Genomic DNA, 22944 nt, shown 5'->3' on the forward strand with positions numbered 1-22944 from the left:
GGACCAGCTCCGCCACAGATGCCAACCCCTAGGCGGCATAGAGAGAGCCGACTGCCGTTGGACCCAAGTCTCAGACAGCCCGGGAGCCTGCCGGGCGCAAGGAGAGGTGAGCGGCCGTGTGAGGAGCTGCTGCAAGGCTGTCTGTCGTCCCCCTCCTCATCTCCCGGGTCTGCCACGAGGCAGCTTCCTATCCGCCTCCCTGGTTCGGGCTAAGCCGTGGGACCTCCGACTCGTCCCGAGCTCGGCGAGAGCTGCAGGCCGGAGAACGGTGCCATCCCATGGGAGCCGCGCCGCTCTGGCTTAGGCTAAGGAATAAACCGGCCGCGGCCGCTCGGGTGGCTTCCTTCCCAGCCAAGCGCGTGGCAGAGTGGCCGCCGTGGCCGTTTCTGCCCTGTGGGGACCACATGAGCACCCGGCGGTGCCGAGGACCACAAGCAACCGAAACAGGTCACGGAGCGCGACCTTGAGGCTGTTAGAGGAGATCAGGGAAGGGTTCACCGGGGCAATCCATGAGCCAGCCCGTCTGATCTGGGGGAAGTGAGTGACAGGCACAAGGAACAGCAGGAACAGAGGCCCTGAGGTAAGGGGGGGTGGGCTGGCAGGTCTGAGGAGCTAAAAGAAGAGCAATGTGGCTGAAGTGAAGTGAGCAAGAAGGACAGATGATGTGAGGTGGCCGGGGGTTAGTTCGTTCACAGGCGGGCTTGCAGGCCACACACTCTCTCGCTGTGTCTCTGTCAAATAAGTAAAATCTTAAAAAAAAAATGCATTCATTCATTTGAGAGAGGGAACACAAGCAGGGGGAGTGGGAGACGGAGAAGCAGGCTTCCCGATGAGCAGGGAGCCCGATGCGGGGCTCGATCCCAGGACCCTGGGATCATGACCTGAGCTGAAGGCAGACGCCCAACCGACTGAGCCACCCAGGCGCCCCTCCTGACTTCTATTTTTTTTTAAACATTTACAGTCTTTATTCAGCAATTATTATTCTGGAATGTTACCCAAAGGAAGTGATTCGAGGTTTCTTAGACATATAAACTCCTAATTTTGTCTTTTTATAATATCAAAACTTCAGGAGGGTTTAAAATGTGTATATTAACTAGGATGCATGCAACCATTCAAAAACATAAATTCTATAACTAGAAAATTTTCATGATATAGTAAATGCAAATATTTAAGAAATTTTTTGTAGAAATATTATTTATCTGACTTCTATTTTTAAAAGAACATCATCCAAAAAAAGCAAGCAGACACCAAGAGTAGGAAAAGAAGGGCCTACATACAGCGCGGGGGGAGGGGGGAGGGGGGGCAGCGGGAAGGGGCTAAGAGCCGAGGCAGGGAGAGCAGCTGTGGGGGGCCGGCAGCCATCCCCGTGCTCGAGCGAAGGGAGTGGGGGGCCACTCAGCAAGTGAGCGGGTCCGGGTGGTGGTGGTGGTGGTGGTGGTGGTGCTGGTGGTGGTGCTGGTGGTGGTGGTGGTGGTGGTGGTGGTGCTGGTGCTGGTGGTGCTGGTGGTGGTGGTGGTGGTGCTGGTGGTGGTGGTGGTGGTGCTGGTGGTGGTGCGGCCAGGGGGCCCCGCAGCAGCGAGGCGGGACCCGTACGCGATCCACCCTTGGAAGGACCTGGGCCTCCCCGCCCCCCAATGGGGAGCCCCAGGAAGGATCTGAGCCAAACCGAACATCTTCCTTGGACTCGGACTGCTGCACCAGCCGGTGTGGGTGTCAGTCCAGCGGGCGGGGGACAAGGATGGGAACTGGAGATGTGACTGCAATCATCCGGGGAAGAAATGGCGGCCAATCTGTCCCCGGCAGCCTCCCCTCCGCTAACGTGACAACTGAGCCTCCGAGACGGTCCCTTCCGTGAAATGTGCTGTAAGCAATCGTAACGCATGTAAGGCACTCGGCGCCACATGTGGCGCACAGTAGGCGACGGCCGTAAGCCCTGCCGGTGCCGGTCTGGCTCCCGAAGCCCCCGCCACTCTCGGAACTGCTCTTCGGCGTCCTCGCGCCTCCGAAGCGGCAAACAGAATCTTAATCCCGGCTCCCGACCTAACAGCCCTGCAGGGCCGCCGGCCGCAGAGAGCACAAAGCCCTGCTCCTCGGCCCGGCCCGGCACACCGCCTCCCGTCTCGGGCGCCACCTCGCTAGCACGCGCGCGAGCACGCACTCTCCCCGGCACAGACACACACGCGCGCGCACTCACACGCACACCCTCTCCCCGGGGCACACGCGCGCGTGCGCACTCACACACGCTCCTTGGGGCAAACATGCGCGTGCGTGCACTCACACACACACACACACTCTCCCCAGCGCAGACACACACACTCCAGCACCAACACACTCTCCTGCGCTGGCACATACACACACACTTAAATACACTCTCCCTGGAGCTGACACACACACACACACTTAAATACACTCTCCCTGGAGCTGACACACACACACACACCCTCTCTCCGGCGCCAACACACACACACACACACCCTCTCTCTCCAGCGCCGACACACACACACACACACACACACACACACTCTCTCTCTCTCTCCCCAGCGCAGACACACACACAAGCACACACACTCCAGCACCAACACACTCTCCTGCGCTGGCACATACACACTTAAATACACTCTCCCTGGCGCTGACACACACACACACACACACACACACACCCTCTCTCTCCAGCGCCGACACACACACACACACCCTCTCTCTCCAGCGCCGGTGCACACACACACACACCCTCTCTCTCCAGCGCCGACACACACACACACACCCTCTCTCCGGCGCCAACACACACACACACACACACCCTCTCTCTCCAGCGCCGACACACACACACGCACACACAAGAAGACCAGGAACCTTGCCAGTCTTCCCCAGGACCTGGCACCCAGAGGGTGCTCAGTGTTTCTAGAGTCTCAACCACAGGGGAGGACATTAACTCTCCAAGTGGATGAATTAGACCAGCAGGCCATCTTTACACACGGAATTACAGGCATGATGCAAACAGTAGTCACATACAAGCATTCACAACAGGGGGACATGTGGACGGTTTGGCACACACAGTTTTCCAGGTCTTTGAGCACCCACATTGCCTTGGATGGTAAGATCCCATGTTTCCCTGTCTCTGAAAATCAAGCAAATGAAAGCGCAGTCCCGAGGATTACGGACGTGTGACATTTGTGACCAGCAGCTCCCAGGCTAAATGACCAAAAAGGGCCCCAGGAGGCTTTAGCCTTTTTTTTCTTTTTAGTACTTTTCCTCTCCCTTGACAGACTGTTATTCCAGAAATTACTGCTCCCGTCAAGTGTGCCCTTTCTGTCATCCTATAAATGGACAATGTTTAATCTGCTGCAAGTTGGTCAAGGAAATAAAATTACTGGGAACAGGCGCCCCGATGGCAGGTGAAGTAAGGTCTGAGGCGTCTTCTTACGAGGTAAGAGGATACGCTCCCCAGGCCTTTCGTTCCCGGCGGGTAGCTGGGATTCCTGACGGGTGTGCCAAGCAGCGAAGACATGACCTAACCGCAAGCTAAAGAGCTCAGCCGACTCGGGAGAAACAGCTGAGGCTCCTCATGCTACAGCAGCAAGAATCTGACAGATCTCAGCTTAAATCTCGGCCGCTGACTAGCCGAGCACCTCACTTCTCAAAACATTCATTTCTTTCAGCATCAACCACAGTTTATGGCGCGCCAGCTCGCTCCCGGGCCACTGTCCCACTCCACCTGCATTATGGCAGCTCCTTACTCCTCACCACGTGCCTGTGAAGAGACACCACTGTCCCCACTTACCAGCTGAGAAAACAGGCCCCAAAGTTCAGTACCTCGATGTCACAGCACTAATAAGCAAAGGTTAGGACAGTCTAATCCAGAGCTCTTAGCTACGCATTTGACAATTGTCATCTGAGCTCCTAGTAAATCTTCGAGACACTGAGTATACATCAGTGAACAAAACAGATACAAATTCTTGTCTTGGGGCGCCTGGGTGGCTCAGTCGTTAAGCGTCTGCCTTCGGCTCGGGTCATGATCCCGGGGTCCCGGGATGGAGCCCCGCATCGGGCTCCCTGCTCGGCGGGGAGCCTGCTTCTCCCTCTCCCACTCCCCCTGCTTGTGTTCCCTCTCTCGCTGTCTCTCTCTGTCAAATAAATAAAGTCTTTAAAGAAAAAATTCTTGTCTTCCTTATGGAGCTGACATTCTAGAAGACGTGGAGAGGGGAGACAAACAGGAAGCCGTACATACAAATGTAAACCACACAGCATGTTTTTAGGGCACACCACTTGAAACTGCCACCAGCCAACAGTTTTTTTTGTTTTTGTTTTTTACCTACGAGAAGGGTCATTTCACATGGTTCAACCTAACAGAAGGTGGGAAGTGCCCCGGGAAAGGGGAGGGGAAGGGGGATGGGCAGCAGGAGGCCGCTTGCCTAGCAAACCGGGTAGCCCACCGTGAGGCCAGGACGTGCTGAGGGGAGGGGAGGGGAGGAATCGGGAGTTACGGTGGATGCTACACCCATGTCAACACCAACCTCAACGTCACAGGGTTATGAAGACCAAGTGAGATAACCAAAGTGAAAAGGTTTGATAAACTAGGAAGCTCCACGACCATAACAAGTTATTACTCGGTATTAATTCAAGTTCCCTACTTTGCTCTTGGGAAGGACAGCAAACTTTTTAAGGCATCGATGTGGCTAGATGGCTCCCGGGGTTGCTGGTTCATACCTCATCTGGAGCTGAGAGGCCCCTGAGGGTTTGGGTTTAAAACCGGTCTTCCTGGTCCCAAAAAACAAGAGGTTGTGTTGGTGCCGTTCTCAGTCTGAACAATCTACCAGGATCGCGAGAGAAAGCCCTGTTACTCGAACACGGTGACATGTCATAAAGCATACTGTGTGTCTGAAACTTAAAATGTTGGTAAGAATTTCACTAGCCTCACCAACGCACTCTACCAGATGATCGCTGTTCGCTGGGCTCGGTAAAGATTACAATTAAGGGGCACCTGGGTGGCTCAGATGGTTAAGCGTCTGCCTTCGGCTCAGGTCATGATCCCAGGTCATGATCCCAGGTCTGGGACTGGGCTGGCCCCACGAGGCTCTCTGCTCAGTGAAGAGTCTGCTTCTCCCTCTCCCTCTGCCTGCAGCTCCCCCTGCTTGTGCGCGCTCTCTGTCAAATAAATAAATAAAAATCTTTAATAAAAAAGCGGGGGCGCGCCTGGGTGGCTCAGATGGTTAAGCGTCTGCCTTCGGCTCAGGTCATGATCCCAGGGTCGTGGGATCGAGCCCCGCATCGGGCTCCTGGCTCAGCGAGGAGCCTGCTTCTCCCTCTGCCTCTCTCCCTGTTCATGCTTTCTCTCTTCTGTATCTCTGTGTCTCAAATGAATAAATAAGATCTTAAAAAAAAAAAGATTACAATTAAAATAGCTGCTAAAACGTAACAGACAAGGAAAAGGTAACCAATAGAAAAAGACACTAGGTTAATTTGTAGGGAAATGAGAGGTATGCAGTTTCTTTCAAGAGACAGCCTTTATTGTAAGGAGTTTTACACCGAGGAATTCAAAATGTGGTAACGTTTTTTGGAATTTATTGATTTGTATTTAAAAGGAACTGCTGACACAGATTCACCAGAAATCATCAGAACAAGCGCGAGAAAACAGTTAACACTACTGAAACAGCAAAATAATTCCAAGACATGTGGTTTCTCCAACAGAACAGTACTGTAGATGCTGTCACCGATATGGAAACTGACGGCTCCTTACTCTTCTAAGCACACAGTGGTATATAATTAACAATATTCAATCACTTCTGTTCTTTCCGGAATATATAAAAATTAAAATACCAATTAAAAAACTAATATATCTTCTCTTTAAATGTTTCTTACAGATACAATTTCAATATTTTCATTCGATAGTGGTGTGGTTTAAGAGATTTTTTTCATTCACAAGTCAAACAACACTCCACGCCAAGAGAACAGATAGTCTATAGGCTCATATTGCAAATAAAGACTTCAGGAATGCAGCAACGGGCATTTCTAAAATACAAAACGGATAAAATTCTGAGAGGATACATGCAATAAAGCTCTACTAAGCAGCTGGCCACAGAACTAGAACATTCTACTGATGATTTCAATGGGACTCCAGATGCTTCCAAACTCAACTTGAACTCTCATCTTAGGCTTTGTATTTTGCTTTTCCAGTTTCACTAATGACACAAACATGCTACAAAATAAAAATCCAGAAACTCACATTAGAAAAGCGTATTGTGCAACGAAAGGCAAGAAGAGCATTTTGCATGGCTCAGGCGAACAGTGCTGCGCTGTAGGGGCTCTACTGGACAGAGGTTGGTGGGGTCTTCTGCATCTTCCTCACCCGTGTGAGGAAACGCACACCCGGGCCTCTTGCCCGCGGAGCAGAAGCGGGTGCTTGAAGGAGAGTGAGTGAAAAGACTTAAACATTCATTTATTTCTTACTTATGACTACATCTATCATCTGAAATAATAATGGGACAGTTATTGTATATTAAAGCTGTTCAACTGTTGCAGCCAGCAAGAAGTGTCGCCCCAGCCTGGCCCAGTTCCAGCTCTAAGGACGTCTGTACTTGACCACAGCTTTATGTGACTAATGGGAACCATCAGTCTGTTCAAATTATGAGGTGCTGGAAAGAGAAAACAAGTCTTCTCTTTCGTAAATTTTTATATGGGTTCTGAAAAATGAGAGTGAGAAAACGAGGCATTACTTACATTCAAATCCCTGAAGTATTCATTATAGTCAAGGGCATATCCTACAACAAACTTGTCTGGAATTTCAAATCCAACAACTAAAAAGAATCATAAGTCATCATTTAGATGCAAGAAAACATCATTTTCAAATCGAATGCTTATGAATGTGCCTTCTCTACAAATACTCTCCAAAATCTTAAAAAAACAAACAAACAAAAAAAAACAAAACCAAATACCCTCTAAAGTAACTCTCAACCATTTCATGGAAAACTTGTTCGGGTCAAAGATGGTTAAATGACTGACATAAAGTAATTCACTTACAGTCTGGTTTATAGCCAACACTTCGAGAAGTCCTCTTCACCAGCAAACTGTTAATTACAAAATGTAACATGTGACACATGGAGACATGACTGGGCATTACAAAAGAGAACATTCATGCTCTGAGACATGGTCTCACCCGCACCTAGAATACTTTCTACGTGAAAGACTATGAAATGGGGAGTTAGCTCACAGGGACCGGGCGGGCCAGCAGTGCGTTCCCACCACAGCCAAGGCCCCTGCCTGCTCCCCGCCCGGAACACGACTGAGAGTTCTGAGAGCTCCACCTTGACCACTCAGCACCCACCAAAGGGCAGCGAATCAGAAGGGTGAGTGGATGGGGAGTGGCAACAAGCAGTTTCACAATCCCTGGAAATCCAATCCTAAAGCTGCAAAGGGGTGCGGGAGATGTGAGCATCACCTTTTGAGACTCTTAATACGTGGCTTACAAATATCATGAGGCTAAAAAATAAGTAGCATGCTCGAGGAGCTAGTATTTATTTTTGAGAGCAAAAATTGCAGTTGGGATAAGCCACCTCTAACATAAGCTAATTTCATAACCCAAGTGTGTACTACCTGCTGAAATTTTTCAGCCATTAAGAAAAGCTATCGACAGTGTTTTGAGAGCCTTTACATGTTAAGGGCAGTCCCAATAAAACTCATGATTTTACACCTTCTTAGAAAAAGGTATTTGAAAAGCTGGAAAGGACAGGGGCAGCTGGGTGGCTCAGTCGGTGAAGCCTCTGCTTTCAGCTCAGGTCATGAATCTGGGGTTCTGGGATCGAGCCCCCCTCCCCCACCCCCCCGCCCCTGCATCATCATCAGGCTAACTGCTCAATGGGGAGCCTGCTTCTCCCTCTGCACCCCGCCCCCCCACTCGTGCTCCCCCTCTCACTCTGGTCTCTCTCTCAAATAATTAAATAAAATCTTTTTTAAAAAAAAAAAGCTGGGAAAGACATAAAGTGATTTTCAGTCTTAGCTACACATCAGACTCACCTGGGAACTTTAACAAAACAAAACCCAGATACCCAGGCCACACCGCTGACCGATTACATTAGAATTGCTGGGGATGGGACACAGACATAGGTTTCTTTTTGTGTGTGTGTTTTTTTTTAATTCGTATAAGTAAATAAACCATACAAGTATACGTCAGAGATCTTGTGGGTATGGTTTCAGACCACCACAATAAAGCAAGTATCACAGTAAAGGGAGGCAAATGAATGTTTTGGTCTCCTAGTGCACAAAAACTGTTTACGCTATATACTGAGGTCTATTAAGTGTGTAATAGCATCACATCTAAAAAAATGTACATATCTTAAAGACATTTTATTGCTAAAAAATGTTCACTATCATCTGAGTTTTCAGAAGTCATAATCAGTGATCAGAGATCACCACAGCAAATATAATAATAATGAAAAAGTTTGAAATATTCCAAGAATTATCAAAATGTGACAGAGGGGCGCCTGGGTGGCTCAGTTGGTTAGGTGTCTGCCTTCGGCTCGGGTCATGATCTCGGGGTCCTGGTACTGAGCCCCACATCGGGCTCCCTGTTCAGCAGGAAGTCTGCTTCTCCCTCTCCCTCTGCTCCTTCCCCCGCTCGTGCTTGCACACTCTCTCTCAAATACATAAATAAATAATCTTTTAAAAAAAAGTGACAGGGACATGAAGTGAGCAAATGCGGTTGAAAAACTGGCACCTACAGACTTGCTCGATGCTGGGTTGCCACAAGCCTTCAATCGGTAAAAAAAAAAAACCAAAAAACCAAAAAAACCACAGTATCTGCAAAGTGCAACAAAGCAAAAGCACAATAAACTGAGCTATGCCTATATTAAAAGTTACCAAGCAGATATAGTTAGAAAGTCCAATGTTAACAGCTTCTTCAAATTTTTCGTTTTGAAATAATTAGATTACCAGGAAGTCACAAAAATGCACAGGGAGGTCCCGTGTCCCCCCTGCCCAGTTTCCTCCAACACTAACAGCTCACATAACGAGTAGGTGACCACAACCAAGACGTGGACTTTGGGGAACTGACATTATCCAGACTGCACCAGTCTTACACACATGCATGCGTGTGTACGTGTCTGTGTACTTCTATGCAATTCTATCACACGTGCAGATTCATGTAACCACCACCACGCTCGAGATACAGACCTTTCCACCACACAAGGCTCTCTCCTACTACCTCTTTATTTATAGTCACACACCGCCATCACCTCCCTCACCCCTGGCAACCACTAATCTGCTCTCCATTTCTATCATTTTGTCATTTTAAGAAGGCTGCATAAATGGAATCATATAGTAGGTAACCTTTCCAGATTGGCTTTTTTTGTTTTAAAGTAGGCTCCACACCCAGCGTGGAGCCCAACATGGGGCTTGAACTCAAGACCCCGAGATCAAGACCTGAGCTGAGGGCGCCTGGGTGGCTCAGTCATTAAGCGTCTGCCTTCGGCTCAGGTCATGGTCCCAGGGTCCTGGGATCGAGCCCCGCATCGGGGTCCCGGCTCTGCGGGAAGCCTGCTTCTCCCTCTCCTGCTCCCCCTGCTTGTGTTCCCTCTCTCGCTGTCTCTCTCTGTCAGATAAATAAAATCTTAAAAAAAAAAAAGACCTGAGCTGAGATCAAGAGTCGGACACTTAACCGACTGAGCCCCCCCAGGTGCCCCTCGACACTTGAGGCTCGTCTAGGTTGTCGCGCGGATCCACAGCGCAGGGTTGCACGGAAGGGGGACCTACCATTTGTCTCGCCATTCACCCGCTGGGGGGGGGTGCATTTTGGGTGTTTCCTGTTCGGGGCTATGACAAATGAAGCTGCCATGAGCTTTCGTGTATGAATATCTATGAGGACCCAAGTTTCCACTTCTCTGGGATAAAGGCAAGTGCTTGAGTCGTACGGCCGCCACATGCTCAATTTCTCACAAAACCGACAAGCTGTTTGCCCAGGCAGCCATTCCATTTGACATTCCTAGCAGTTAACAATCTTTACATTTTTAATTGAACTTCTTAAGTTAAAATGCTTATCTCATCCTTCTTAAACCTGCATTGAATAAAAAGAATGAGCTGCCAGGCTTACTCTGTTTACGTATCAAGCACGGATACATATATACCTCATAAACGGACATATGATATACCTGTGATATTAAAATCTAACAGTGAGGGAGGGATTAAGAAAAAAAGGTTAAGAAACACTGACTTAGGCCAACTCCATCACTAAGAAATGAATGACCTAAGTACCCTCTGAGCACTCCACACCCCCAGCAACACAAAATCCCTCTTTTGTGAGGCAGTCTACCTCAGTTCCACAGCATATTCCAGGAAAGAGGGACAAAAGACTATCTCGAGGCTACAGAATATCCTACGCCACAGTAAGAGAAATAAGCAAGTGTGTGGACTGGCTTACAGGAAGCTACTTAGTGCCCCAGAATGCATCGCAGATAGAGACCCTCTTGTCGCAGCTGTCCCAAACCCACTGAAAGGGACTGACCCACACGGGCACCAGCTATCAGAGAAGCCCCAAAGGACAAACTGCTGACAGATGATTCATTAGAAGGCTCACTCTGATTCAAAGATGCTCGATATGGGCTACCTGGATCCTTTAAAGGAGGTTTATCAAAACCAGTTAATCATTTAGGAAAAAAATTAATTACTATTTGACCCCTACACAAAAATTATAGAGCGGTCAAAGATTTCAAAATAAAAGATGAAATTGCAAACCCCCCCCCAAGAAAACAAAAACAAAAACCACCCCCAAAAAGCCACCCCAGCTGTTACCCTCCCGAAAACGTAGGGTGGTAAATAAAGCATGAACCGTGAGCTGGGTTGCCTGGGTTCAAATCTCACTCCTATAGGGTGCTAGGCACTGTGCCTTTGGACAATTCCCTATGCCTTGGTATCCCGAACTATAAAGTGGGAGTAACAGTGCTTCCTAGGAGTTGTCAGGGATTAAGCTCTAATTATAATTAAATATAATTAAACTAGAAACAAAGGTAGAACGAATAAAGCACAAGCCAAACAGCAGAGGCAGGGCCTGGAGACGAGGTTGGCATACGTCATCACCACATCACTCAACTCCAGGAGCTCCGGACCCTCAGATCCCACCCCTTCCTACTACCTCCTAAACCCAACGTGGGATCCCTGGTCTCAAGTCTTCAAGAAAGTCCCAAATCTTCTACCATGCTCCCGAGGACAAGTTGGTATTATTAGCATGCTAAAAAACCAATTGTTAGTAATATTTAGCAAAAAGATGACCACAATGAAGGGCTTCCTTAACACATGACAAAATTATTTACAAAGCATATTTACTGAGTCTTATTTGAGATCACATTACTTTCTAAAGATAAAACAAGCTGAGAACATTTACCCTTACAAAGAAGCAATTAATTACTTAATCCTGTTTCAAATGAAGAAAATAGCCTGTCAAAATGTTATATACATACCTTGCGACCTTGACCATCTTTGGATTATGTTCCTTGACCAAGGAAAGCAAGGTTTGCATTGTTTTGCCAGTATCAATTATATCCTTTTAAAAAAAAGAAAAGACATTTAAACAGCAAATAAAACCGAGTCATATAAACACAAAATACCAAAACCCCATGTGTAAACAGAAGAATGCTATTTTTTTTTTCAGTGTAGCCAACTCTCAGATGCAGGTGGTTAATAGACCACACTCTGAGAAACACTGCTGTACACCATCTTGAAAGTATCCACATTAACAAGGTTTTACTATATAAAATGACTTTATATGAAAGTGATTCTTAGCTATTTAGTCAAAATCAGGACATTATTCAAAACAAACCCATCTCTAATTGGGAAAATGCTTCTTAAACCATAACCCTAATGTTCTTCAGTGAAAATACTCTATGGATGGTATAAAGCAATGCTTCACAAAGTGGGGTCCGTAAGTCATCAGATACATCAGGGCTGGAGACTTGTGAAAAATGCAGAGTTCCGGGCTGTGGTGGCTAGAATTCAGATGGCCCCAAGACTCCCGTCCCCTAGTGCACACACCCAGAATAACCCCCCCAGCCCCAGCGTGAGCACAACCTGGGAAAACGCTGGGACAGTCTCTCCTGTAATTAGCTATGTTCTATGAGGTGGTTGTAGCACACTGGAGAGATCTCCGGCTGGTTTTGAAGAAGTCAGCTGCCACGTGAAGGCCACGTGTGAGGATAGGAGGTTGGCCTGTAGGAGCTGTGAGCCACCCCTGGCCAGCAGCCAGCAAGAAAACAGGGCCCTCAGTTCTGCAACCACAAGAACTAAATTCTGCCAACAACCTAAAAGAACTTGGGAGAGGACCACGAGCCCTGGGTGGGATAGGAGCCCCAGCCTTGCTTCAGCCCAATGAGACTTTGAGCAGAGGACCCAGCTAACCTGTACTCAGGCTCCTGACCCATGAAAACGGAGACACTGAACATGTGTTGTTTTCAGCTGCTAAATTTGTGGTCATTTGTTAGGTGGCATTACCCCAAAGTCAATCTGAAGTGGAATTAATGAATCTACATTTAAAAACAAGCAACCAGGGGTGCCTGGGTGGCTCAGTCGGTTAGCGTCCAACTCTTGATCTCAGGGTCAAGAGTTCCAGCCCTGCAACAGGCTCACGCTGGGCGTGAAACCTAATTAAAAAAACAAACCAAAAAAAAAAAAAAAACAACCCTAAGCAACCAGTTCCCAGGGATATTCATGTACATGAATCCTTTGCAAACAGTGTCGTCTGTTTAGATTTTGATCCGTAAGCTAAAGTTTCTATTAATAACAACAAAAATGAATTGGGGGTTACTGGTGCTCCTGAGTCTTAAACATTTTACATAAAAGAATGAAAACTCATTCTACTGGTGAGAGTATAAAGCTTACAACCACTCTGTTAAGTCATTTGGCAATAACAGTAAAACTGAAAATGTACCAACCCTACAATCCAGTCACTGCCTTCATCTAGAGGGACTCACACAAGTGCACGCCGAGTACCGCAAAGGGTTGTTCTTAGCAGCCCTGTTATAGCATGAGAACTGCGAGACTTGCCCTATTCAGAGGGCAATAAATTGGTGGATTTGTACACTGCAATTTTGCATTTTAAGTCAACTAACTGTACCTCTCAACATGAATAACCTCAGAACTTATTATGAGTGAAAATAACAAGATATAAGAGAGAATATGTATAGTGTGGCACTACATATTTTTAAATCACAAAATATGTTTTGCATGTGGATACATACATGCAAGAGAAGTATAAAAAAAGACTCATGGGAATGATGTAGGTCAACTTTAAAAGGAGAAACTTTTAAGCCCAAAAGAGAGGGGTAAGAAATTTACCAACATTTTCCCATTTTCCAATAAAAACAAATTACTAATCTTACAAAAAACCAATCTTACTCCCTTATAACACAAGCCCACCGTTAAAACTGATGACGAGGGATTTCTTTCCCTGGATTACCTTTAGAACACTGTACTTAAAGTATGTAGAACTTACCTCAACAATCAAGACATTCTAGAAGAAAAAGAAATGAAAATCAGTACAGTGAATCAGACAGTGTTTCCAATTATAAGTCAAATCACATCATAACAAACTCATTATCCAAATTCTTGTTTTTAAGATACTCTCCTATCTCAAACCCTGATTTAAACAATGGGCCTTCTGCTGGGATATGGAACTCTTTAATGTGAAATTTTCACCGTAATGGAATGTTTAAAAATTTGACCTATATGTTCATTTAAAAAAAATTCTCATTACTTTAAACAGAGTTCTCATCTTGGACAAATCATGAAGTTTCTCTGGGCCTCAGTTTACCATGTGTAAAATAAGGGACGTGAACTAGTATGTATCTTCCAAGTCTACATTCAAGAACTATAATCTGTACCAGAACTCCAAAATCATGCCTTTAATTTACCATACAGAATCCAATTCAAAACCCATTTTCTCATTAGGCTGAAACTGATCTGTATTTTCTGGATGTGTTCATATTCTTAGACTCAACTAAAGAAAGGTACCAATGCTTCCTTCCACCGTAAACCCTCACCCCAATTTCTACCTCTCAGAATTTTATAGCTGGAAGAGAGCCCTTGTAGGAGACACCATCTAACAATTACATCTGAGGTAGAGAAGAGTCCTACCTGTTCTTATGCTAGTTATAGGAACGAGGTAGCATTTCACATACTGATTATAATCACTGTCACAGGAAAGATTCATGCTATATTGCCATTTGTAGTTCTCACTTCTTGGTCACATGCCTATTGCGTGACCATTTTCAGGTTCTATATATTCCTCTAAGTCAGTGGTTACCAAGGTAGGGCACACAAGATCCACAGGGTTGCAAGAAAGAAGTATTAGACCTTTTTTTAAACCTCACCCTGTTTGAGCTATAAATTTTGCATGTATTTTGTAATATGCATAATATCACTACCATAGTTTGTATTATCATTTACCCCTTTCCTCCCATGACAACTACTTTGTCTCTTTTCAAGATACTGCAATCTCAATCTTTAGTAAAACTGAATATAATCAATTAATGGACCAATAATCGTTTCACCGCCTACTATGTGATTCTTTCTCAACATTTTCTCTACCCTAGCTAGCACATCGGAAGGATAACATTCTCCCATCCTAACCGTGGCTCACGGCTGCAGCAATGTGCACCATGGGATGGAGTTACAGTTTGAAAACAGCACTGAATTATGAGACAGACTCTAATACTAAGTAGCTGCGCGATCTTGATTATGTCATAATCATAGACTTCTAGTAATATGAGATGGTTTGCACAAATCAATCACAATACAGAGAGATTAAATATTTATCCAATATAAAATCGTAGTATCTACAGTATGATCTCAATACTGTTTTAAAAATAAAGAATGAGAATTTCTACCATTACTGAGAGCTTATTTTATGTCAAATAGCTACATTCTCCATAAATGGAAACAATGAGGCTTCAGAGGTCAAATGATTTGCCTAAAGTCATAAAACTAGCCAAGTGGTAATGAGGTGTTTTCAGGGTCCAAAGCCCATATTCTCAACCACTAACGGGGGGGGGGGGGAGGGAAAAACATTTATATACGTATCTATCTATACACAGTGTCCCAAAAAAACTGAAATAGAAAGAGTAAATAACCTACAATCTCACCACCAAGAAATAACTTCACCCAACTTAGATGTCTTGATTTTTTCCACAATTAACGTGCTCTACTGTGACTATCATGAAAAGAAAATTGTATTTAGAAAGAGACGTTTAAGATCACGAAGTCAGGGTGCCTGGGTGGCTCAGTTGGTTAAGCGACTGCCTTCGGCTCAGGTCATGATCCTGGAGTCCCGGGATCGAGTCCCACATCGGGCTCCCTGCTCAGCGGGGAGTCTGCTTCTCCCTCTGACCCTCCTCCCTCTCGTGCTCTCTATCTCTCATTCTCTCTCTCTCAAATAAATAAATAAAATCTTTAAAAAAAAAAAAGATCACGAAGTCATGTAGTAGGACAGAGCCATTAGGTGGGAAAGGCAAGGTCAAATGGAATCCCAGGAGGCTTTGAAGGCTAGGTCCCTTCCAGCACTAAAAACTGATTGTAGGAGTAAGGGCTTCAAATGACTTCTAAATATGGGCACAACACGCTGAAAGGGAAGACTAGGTCTGGCAGTGGTATATGTGATGGGCAGGAAGGGGAAAGAGTCAACAGATTGTAATTTCTCTTTTGAAGTTTTCAAAAGATGTTGAGGAGGACAAGATTAGTTTGGCAGGACCCTGATATGGGATAAGAGGATTTGACACAAGTGTTGTATGCTTAAGTCTCCTACTAGATACTCAGTCAAAGAAGCTGTAAACATTTAAAAGCCAGAGGAAGAAAAGAGCTTTGAGGCCAGAAAGACCTGCCTTTAAATTCAAGCTCTACCACTTACTGGCAGTGTGACTTTGGACAAGTCCTTCAAATCTGCTGAGCCTTAGTTTCCTGATCTGTAAAACAGGGGTAACAGTATCCACCTCATGGGACTCTTGTGAAACTTTTATGAGATTCTGCCTTTTTATCCAGCAGTGTTTATAAATAAATTAACTAGCAGCTGGAAAAAAAACATAGCAATCTATCATTTCTCATTGGTTACTCGAAAATCATTTCAATGTATCACAAGAATAATGTTCAAATATCTTAATATCTCTATTATTTCTGCCAATTGTCTATACTGGAACAATCTTGCTGTATTTAGAAAACTCTTTCTGAGATTTCTTAAGATAGTGGTATGTTTGAACTTACTGAGTATTCCCACTACCAGAAAAACTGTTGCAAGAGGGTCTACATGCATTATCTCACTTAATGCTCTGAACTCTGTGAGGCGACTGCCATTATTGTCCCTACCTCACACAGAGGAGACAGAGAGGTTCCATAATGTGCCCAAGGTCACAGAGACAAAGTACTGAGCCAGGCTTTGAATCAAAGCTGCCCATCTTGGGGCACCTGGCTGGCTCAGTTGGTAGAGCATGCAACTCTTGATCTTGGGGTCGTGAGTTTGAGCCCCACGTTGGGTGTAGAGTTTACTTAAGGAAAAAAAAGCTGCCCATCTCTAGAACCCACACTTTCACATCTACTACATGATACTACACTACATGTTTTGCTATGTGAGTCTATGTTTATTTCTTTTTTTTTTTTTTGAAGATTTTATTTATTTATTTGAGAGAGAGAGAGCGAGCACATGAGAGGGGGGAGGGTCAGAGGGAGAAGCAGACTCCCTGCTGAGCAGGGAGCCCGATGTGGGACTCGATCCCGGGACTCCAGGATCATGACCTGAGCCGAAGGCAGTCGCTTAACCAACTGAGCCACCCAGGCGCCCCCTGTGAGTCTATTTTTAAAAAGAAGACTGTCTTCCCCCCCCAAAATAGATATATACTTTTGAAGAATTCCAAATTAGATCACACAGAGGAAGACAAGAGTACTTTGTAATACGGACTTGAAGTTTAACGTTGGATTCTGCTGCCTCTCTGCTAATATGACCTAGGAAAAGAAAGCTAACTGAGATTGCTTCCAGGGGTTAAACAGCCCTTGTTTAAGTGCATGAGTAACTGTGTAAACTGTCTCGTAGTGATAAAGCACAGTGTTACTAACTGACTCCTGGCATGAAGTCAAGAGAACTCTTTTCTTCCCCTTCAAGACACATACCTTTCCAGTCAAAGTTGAGAGATCATCTCCACCAATTACTTTGATGTCCCCTGTTGACTGGTCATTCTAGTTAAAAAACAAATAAAAAGATGTAAGTATATATGTATATCCTTTTGTGTACACACCTACATTTCAAATTATCAAATGGGAACTAGAAGATTTAAGAAGTTAGCTATCTAATGTCATCGCATTATGATATTCTAAATGATACAAATTATAAGAATTATGTTTCAAGAAATGAACGACTAGGTAACTTTCAACTAGAGATTAGTGAAAATTTAAAAGTTCTAACGGGCCATTACTGATTTGATGCTCTTCAGAGTCCTACAAGTAGGGCACACACATCTTCGAGTGGGCACTATCCTAGAAGCCACCCATCTTCAGTCACGGTAATTTCTGAACCATGAAGTTATTAGCGTGACATATGTCCAGTTCTGGCCCTGGACCATTGCCATGAATCAAGCAAGCTGTAGGTTCTGGTCTGTATCACACTCAACCCCAAAAATACTGCCCTCAAATGTCTAGCCCAGGCACATGTCATCTTCAGCACAGTCTGGAAAACCAGGTCTGATTAGCAGTCTTTTAAGGCCTTCCTCTTAGGGTCCCAGTTTTCTGCTATCACAGAATCCAGCAGAAACCCTTACAGGAGTTTCAAAGGGAAATCCTCCATATCTACCGTAGTTGGTGGTGATAATGATCATAATTTGACTGTACTGGAGCCAAAGAGCAGGTGAACAAAAGAGCTGAGACTTGCCCTACCAGAGAGCAAACCATACCAATGCTACAATTACAACAATGTTGTGTCAGCATAGTAATAGCCAAAGAGACCAAGGAACAGAACAGAGCCCAGGAACATAGGAGGATTTAGTATACGATAAAGATGGTATTTTAAGTCAGTAAGGAAAAGATGAATTATTCAATGAAGTAGTTATCCATTTTGGGAAAAAAATAAAGTATGATCCCTACCTCACAGCATACACAAAAATAAATTCCAGATGGATTAAAATCTAAACGTAAAAAATAGAGCCATAAGCAGACTGGAAGAAAATGTAGAAGAAATATTTTCACGTTCTTAGAGAGGGTAAAAACCTATGGATATCATGAACCCAAACTGAAAGAAAAGATCTGTTAACAAATATTCCTATTATATGTTGAGTTCCAAAACTAAGAAGCCAAAAGGAAAATGAAGAACCAACACAAATAGGCAATTCACAGAAGAGAAGGCCAGAACATATAAAATGGTATCAATCTGAGAAACAAACACTAAAACCATGTGATTCTACCATTCCTCCATTCACACTGGCAAAACTTAAGCCTGATGATATATGTTGACAAAAGTGAAGGGAAACAAGCACTCCTGGTGAGAGAATAAACTGATACAACCTCTTTTGAAAATGGTACAGCAATACCTATTAAAATTTAAGTATGTGTGCCGCTCGCCCCGGCAATCCCACTTCCAGGAATCAATGCTATAAAAACACTCACAGATATGCGAAGGTACATACAAGGAGGTTCACTGTATCAACTATTTATAAAAAGAAAAATGGGAGACAACCAACGAGTCTTATTAACAGGGACCTATTTAAATTAAGTTCATCCACACAAGGTAATACCATGCAGCTATTTATTTATTTATTTTTTAAAGATTTTATTTATTTATTTGAGAGAGAGAGAATGAGAGATAGAGAGCACGAGAGGGAAGAGGGTGAGAGGGAGAAGCAGACTCCCTGCTGAGCAGGGAGCCCGACATGGGACTCGATCCCGGGACTCCAGGACCATGACCTGAGCCGAAGGCAGTCACTTAACCAACTGAGCCACCCAGGCGCCCCACCATGCAGCTATTTAAAAGAATCTGAAAATCTATACACACTGACATGACCGATGGGAATTAAAAACACCAACTAGCAGAGCAATGTGTTGCCTATGAAACCACTTTTGTTCAGCAGTTTAAACAAATTCATAACATCAATTACCTCGGAGTGGTGAGAATGGGGAATAACAAAGCTTTTTACTTTTATATACTTCTATTCTCATCAGATGCTTCTATATACATGTCCATTTTTTATGGAATGTCATTTCTGAAAAAAACACAACTGGGCCAAAACTATTCAGTGTTGCAAACTAAACAGATCTAAGTATGACTTCTGATATGAAAAAAATCTAGCATATTACTTCTCATCTTAAGGAAATTACATACACCCTTTATTCTAACTAACTTAAAACCCAGAGTTTCAAACACAGGAAAGTGATTAATAGCCAAAAAACAAAAAAAACACTGTACAAAACCTGAAGCTTTCCAGGAGAGTCAGTCATAGTCAATTATTTACACTGTGTATCAAAGTAGATAGTGACATCTTCTGTAGAAGTTTGGTACTACAGTCCAATTCCAAATGACCCTTTTTTTTAAAAAAACATAGGAAAGAACTAAAAAGTATGGAGTCATGGAAAAAACCCCTGTGAACCAAAGACTATGATGACAGGATAAGAAAAAAGAGAACTCCAAGCATGCAAGTCACTGTTGCTCCACTAGCATCCAAATCTCCATACTCCTGTTTGCCTCCAAGGTTGTTAGCTTAAATCTCTTGAGGCTTTTTTTTAAGATTTTATTTATTTGACAGAGAGACAGCGAAAGAGGGAACACAAGCAGGGGAAGTGGGAGAGGGAGAAGCAGGCCTCCTGCCGAGTGGGGAGCCCGATGTGGGGCTCGATCCCAGGACCCTGGGATCATGACCGGAGCCAAAGGCAGACGCTTTACCGACTGAGCCACTCAGGTGTCCCTCTTCCAAAGCTTCCCCCCCCCCCATGTGAACAGCCACCTTTCCAGTGAAGGCTAATAAAGATTCACTGAAGAAAACTGCTACAGTCCACTTTGCTAGAACACAGGTATAAGTGCCCCAACTGCACAGAAATGGCATCGCTGGATCAATTACCCCACCAGAGGGATTTCCCTCCCTCCCTCTCGCCCCTCTCCCTCCTCTCCTGATGGAACAAGCTTCCCACTGTATTTCTGCTGTTATGTGACTGAGTGACTCTTGTATGCCTCATCTCGAAGGAGATGATGGGGCTGGCCCGGGAGAGGGGAGAGTTCCTGCCCCCCACCGTTCTTCCCTCTTCTCCACCATCCCATCTCCTCATTCTTCCCAGCCAGAGAGCCCAATCTGTCCTTCACTCAGAGCGTCATTGTCAACGACATAAAATTCCCAAAGAAGCTCTCTGGGTCTACAACTCTACCCTTAGCATCTGTGTTTCCCTTTTGTCTACTTTTTTTTTTTTTTTAAGTGTTAAGACTGGCAGTGATGATTTCTGGGTTTTTTAATTCAAATATAATGAACACACAATGTTATATTAGTTTCATAGGTACAATTACCTTAATTTTTTGCTTTTTAAAGATTTTCTTTCTTTATCTGAGAGAGAGAGCACAAGCGGGGCGGGGGAGGAGGCAGAGGGAGAGGGAGAAGCAGACTCCCCGTCAATGGGGGAGCCCAATGCAGAGCTTGACCTCAGGACCCCGGGATCATGACCTGAGCCAAAGTCAGAAGCTCAACTGACTAAGCCACCCAGGCGCCCCCAATTACCTTTCTTGAGTCTGGGTGAAAAGATGAGAAGAGAAAGAGAGGAACTTCATTTATTCCTATTTGTATATCCCTAGGGATTCTGTGGCCCTCCAGGCAGCAACAAGAACTGCAGCGTGGTATTGGAAAAGAGGAGAGAAAGCTATGGGAAAACACACCACTGAGAGGGCTACCAAAAAAAAAGTGTCAGCAGCAGTGAGAATACTACAATCACATGCTTTTAGAGGTAGACTGCACCTCAGATGAAAAACAGCAGAGATCCAATTTTCTAAAAATAGATGCATAAAAAGAGAAGTCTGGAAGGATATACACCCAGGGAGTAATTTATTTACCTGTATTTTACAAGTTTTTTGAAAAGAAGATGTTGCTTAAAAAAAAAAAAAAAAGCTATTATCACCAGTTAAAAAAATGCTGATAGTGAGGGACACCTGGTTGGCTCAGTGGGGAGAATGTGTGACTCCTGATCTTGGCGTTGTGAGTTCAAGTCCCACGCTGGGCCTAGCTAGAGCTTACTTAAAAAATAAAATCATGGAAAGAAGGGGCACATGCACCCCAATGTTCATAGCAGCAATGTCCACAACAGCCAAACTGTAGAAGGAGCCGAGATGCCCTTCAACAGAGGAATGGATAAAGAAGATGTGGTCCATATATACAATGGAATACTACTCAGCCGTCAGAAAGGACGAATACCCACCATTTGCATCGACATGGATGGAACTGGAGGAGATTACGCTAAGTGAAGTAAGTCAATCAGAGAAAGACAATTATCATATGGTTTCACTCATATGTGGAACATAAGAAATAGCACAGAGGACCACATGGGAAGGGAGGAAAAACTGAAGGGGAAGAAATCAGAGAGGGAGACAAACCTTGAGAAACAAACTGAGGGTTACAGAAGGGAGGGGGTGGGGGAATGCGTTAGCCCGGTGATGGGTATTAAGGAGGGCATGTGTGTTATATGCAACTAATGAATGGTTGAACACTATATCAAAAACTAATGATATACTACTATATGCTGGCTAATTGAACGTAATATTAAAAAATAAATAAAAATACATTTTAAAGTGATGCTACTGAAGTGGGGCGTTTAGATCATTTACCCCCTGCACCATCCACTACAGTAGCCATAAAGCACATGTGCCAGTTACAGTTGACCCTTGAACGTCACGGGTTTGAACTACGCAGGCCCACTTATACGTGGATTCTTTTGATAAATACAGAACAGCACGGTCAATGTATTTTCTCTTCCTTGTGGTTTCCTTAATAATTTATTATTTTCCTTTCTCAAGCTTACTTTATTGTAAAAATATGGTATACAGTACATAGGATATACAAAATACATGTCCACTGTTTATATTATCAGTAAGCCTTCTGGTCAACAGTAGGCTCTTAGCAGTTAAGTTCTGGGGGAGTCAAAAGTTATATAAGAGTTTTCAACTGTGCAGGGGGTTGGTGCCCCTAACCCCTGTATTGTTCAAGGGTTAACTGTTCTTAAAATTAAATAAAATTCAAAAATTCAGGCCCTTTGTTGCATAAGACGTATTTCAAGTGCCCAGCAGATAGTGGCTCTGTATTTCACAGCACCAATATAGAACATTTCTATCGCCACAGAAAGTTCTATTGGTCAGAGCTGCTCTAATCAAAGACACCATTTAGCACAACATAATACTAGAAAAAATTACGAAAAAAACTTGAACACTACCTTTATGTTAAGAAACAGGGTGTTTATATAATACCTCAGCCTACATCAAAGTGAAAATCCACAGGAAATGGCTACAAAGTATACTTTTGACCACAGTTCTGTTAAAGTTTCCTTATACCAGAGATGGTACACATCCCTGTTCCCTGCGCTTTAAACTGAACAAATTCTTTCCCCCACACCTGTCTATGGTCTTGATTCAATAAGCAGGAAAGAGACATAAATCATCCTACTTGCTTTATATATATATATATAGAGAGAGAGAGAGAGAGAGAGAGAGAGATTAGCTTTACAGAAGATAAGCTTTAGACTATCTAGTGTCAACATCAAAGTGGCACATTTACATTTAACTTCACCTGTTGTGGAGGAAAAAGCATACCTTAAAGCAATGAATAAATCCCTATGAAGGAGGTCAGACTAAAAGCTACTCACCTCTTTTAAGAGACACTTTAAGAAACTACTCCAGTATTTTCTGCATTTTTAACAAGTTCACTCAAATAGCCACCTTCTTACAAATTACTATAAGGTAATTTACATCTTTGA

The 22944-nt window shown here is 44.3% G+C and overlaps 1 protein-coding gene across 5 annotated transcripts in view; it reads right to left on the bottom strand.

The window, feature by feature from the left end:
• The window catches only part of HPRT1 (hypoxanthine phosphoribosyltransferase 1), a 51558-nt gene that overhangs the window by 7642 nt on the left and 20972 nt on the right, over positions 1-22944 (bottom strand). For 2 of the 5 annotated variants that reach the window (XM_027608385.1, XM_027608382.2), the window contains exons 4-8: positions 17131-17196; positions 13472-13489; positions 11445-11527; positions 7018-7064; positions 6718-6794 (exon numbers count right to left, since the gene is read on the bottom strand). In XM_027608385.1, coding sequence (XP_027464186.1) covers positions 6718-6794; positions 7018-7064; positions 11445-11527; positions 13472-13489; positions 17131-17196 — 291 coding nt within the window. The other 3 variants (XM_027608384.1, XM_027608383.2, XM_027608386.2) reach the window with 3 other exon arrangements.

Source organism: Zalophus californianus, chromosome X (genome assembly GCF_009762305.2).
Source record: "Zalophus californianus isolate mZalCal1 chromosome X, mZalCal1.pri.v2, whole genome shotgun sequence".
Classification (NCBI taxonomy): Eukaryota; Metazoa; Chordata; class Mammalia; order Carnivora; family Otariidae; genus Zalophus; species Zalophus californianus.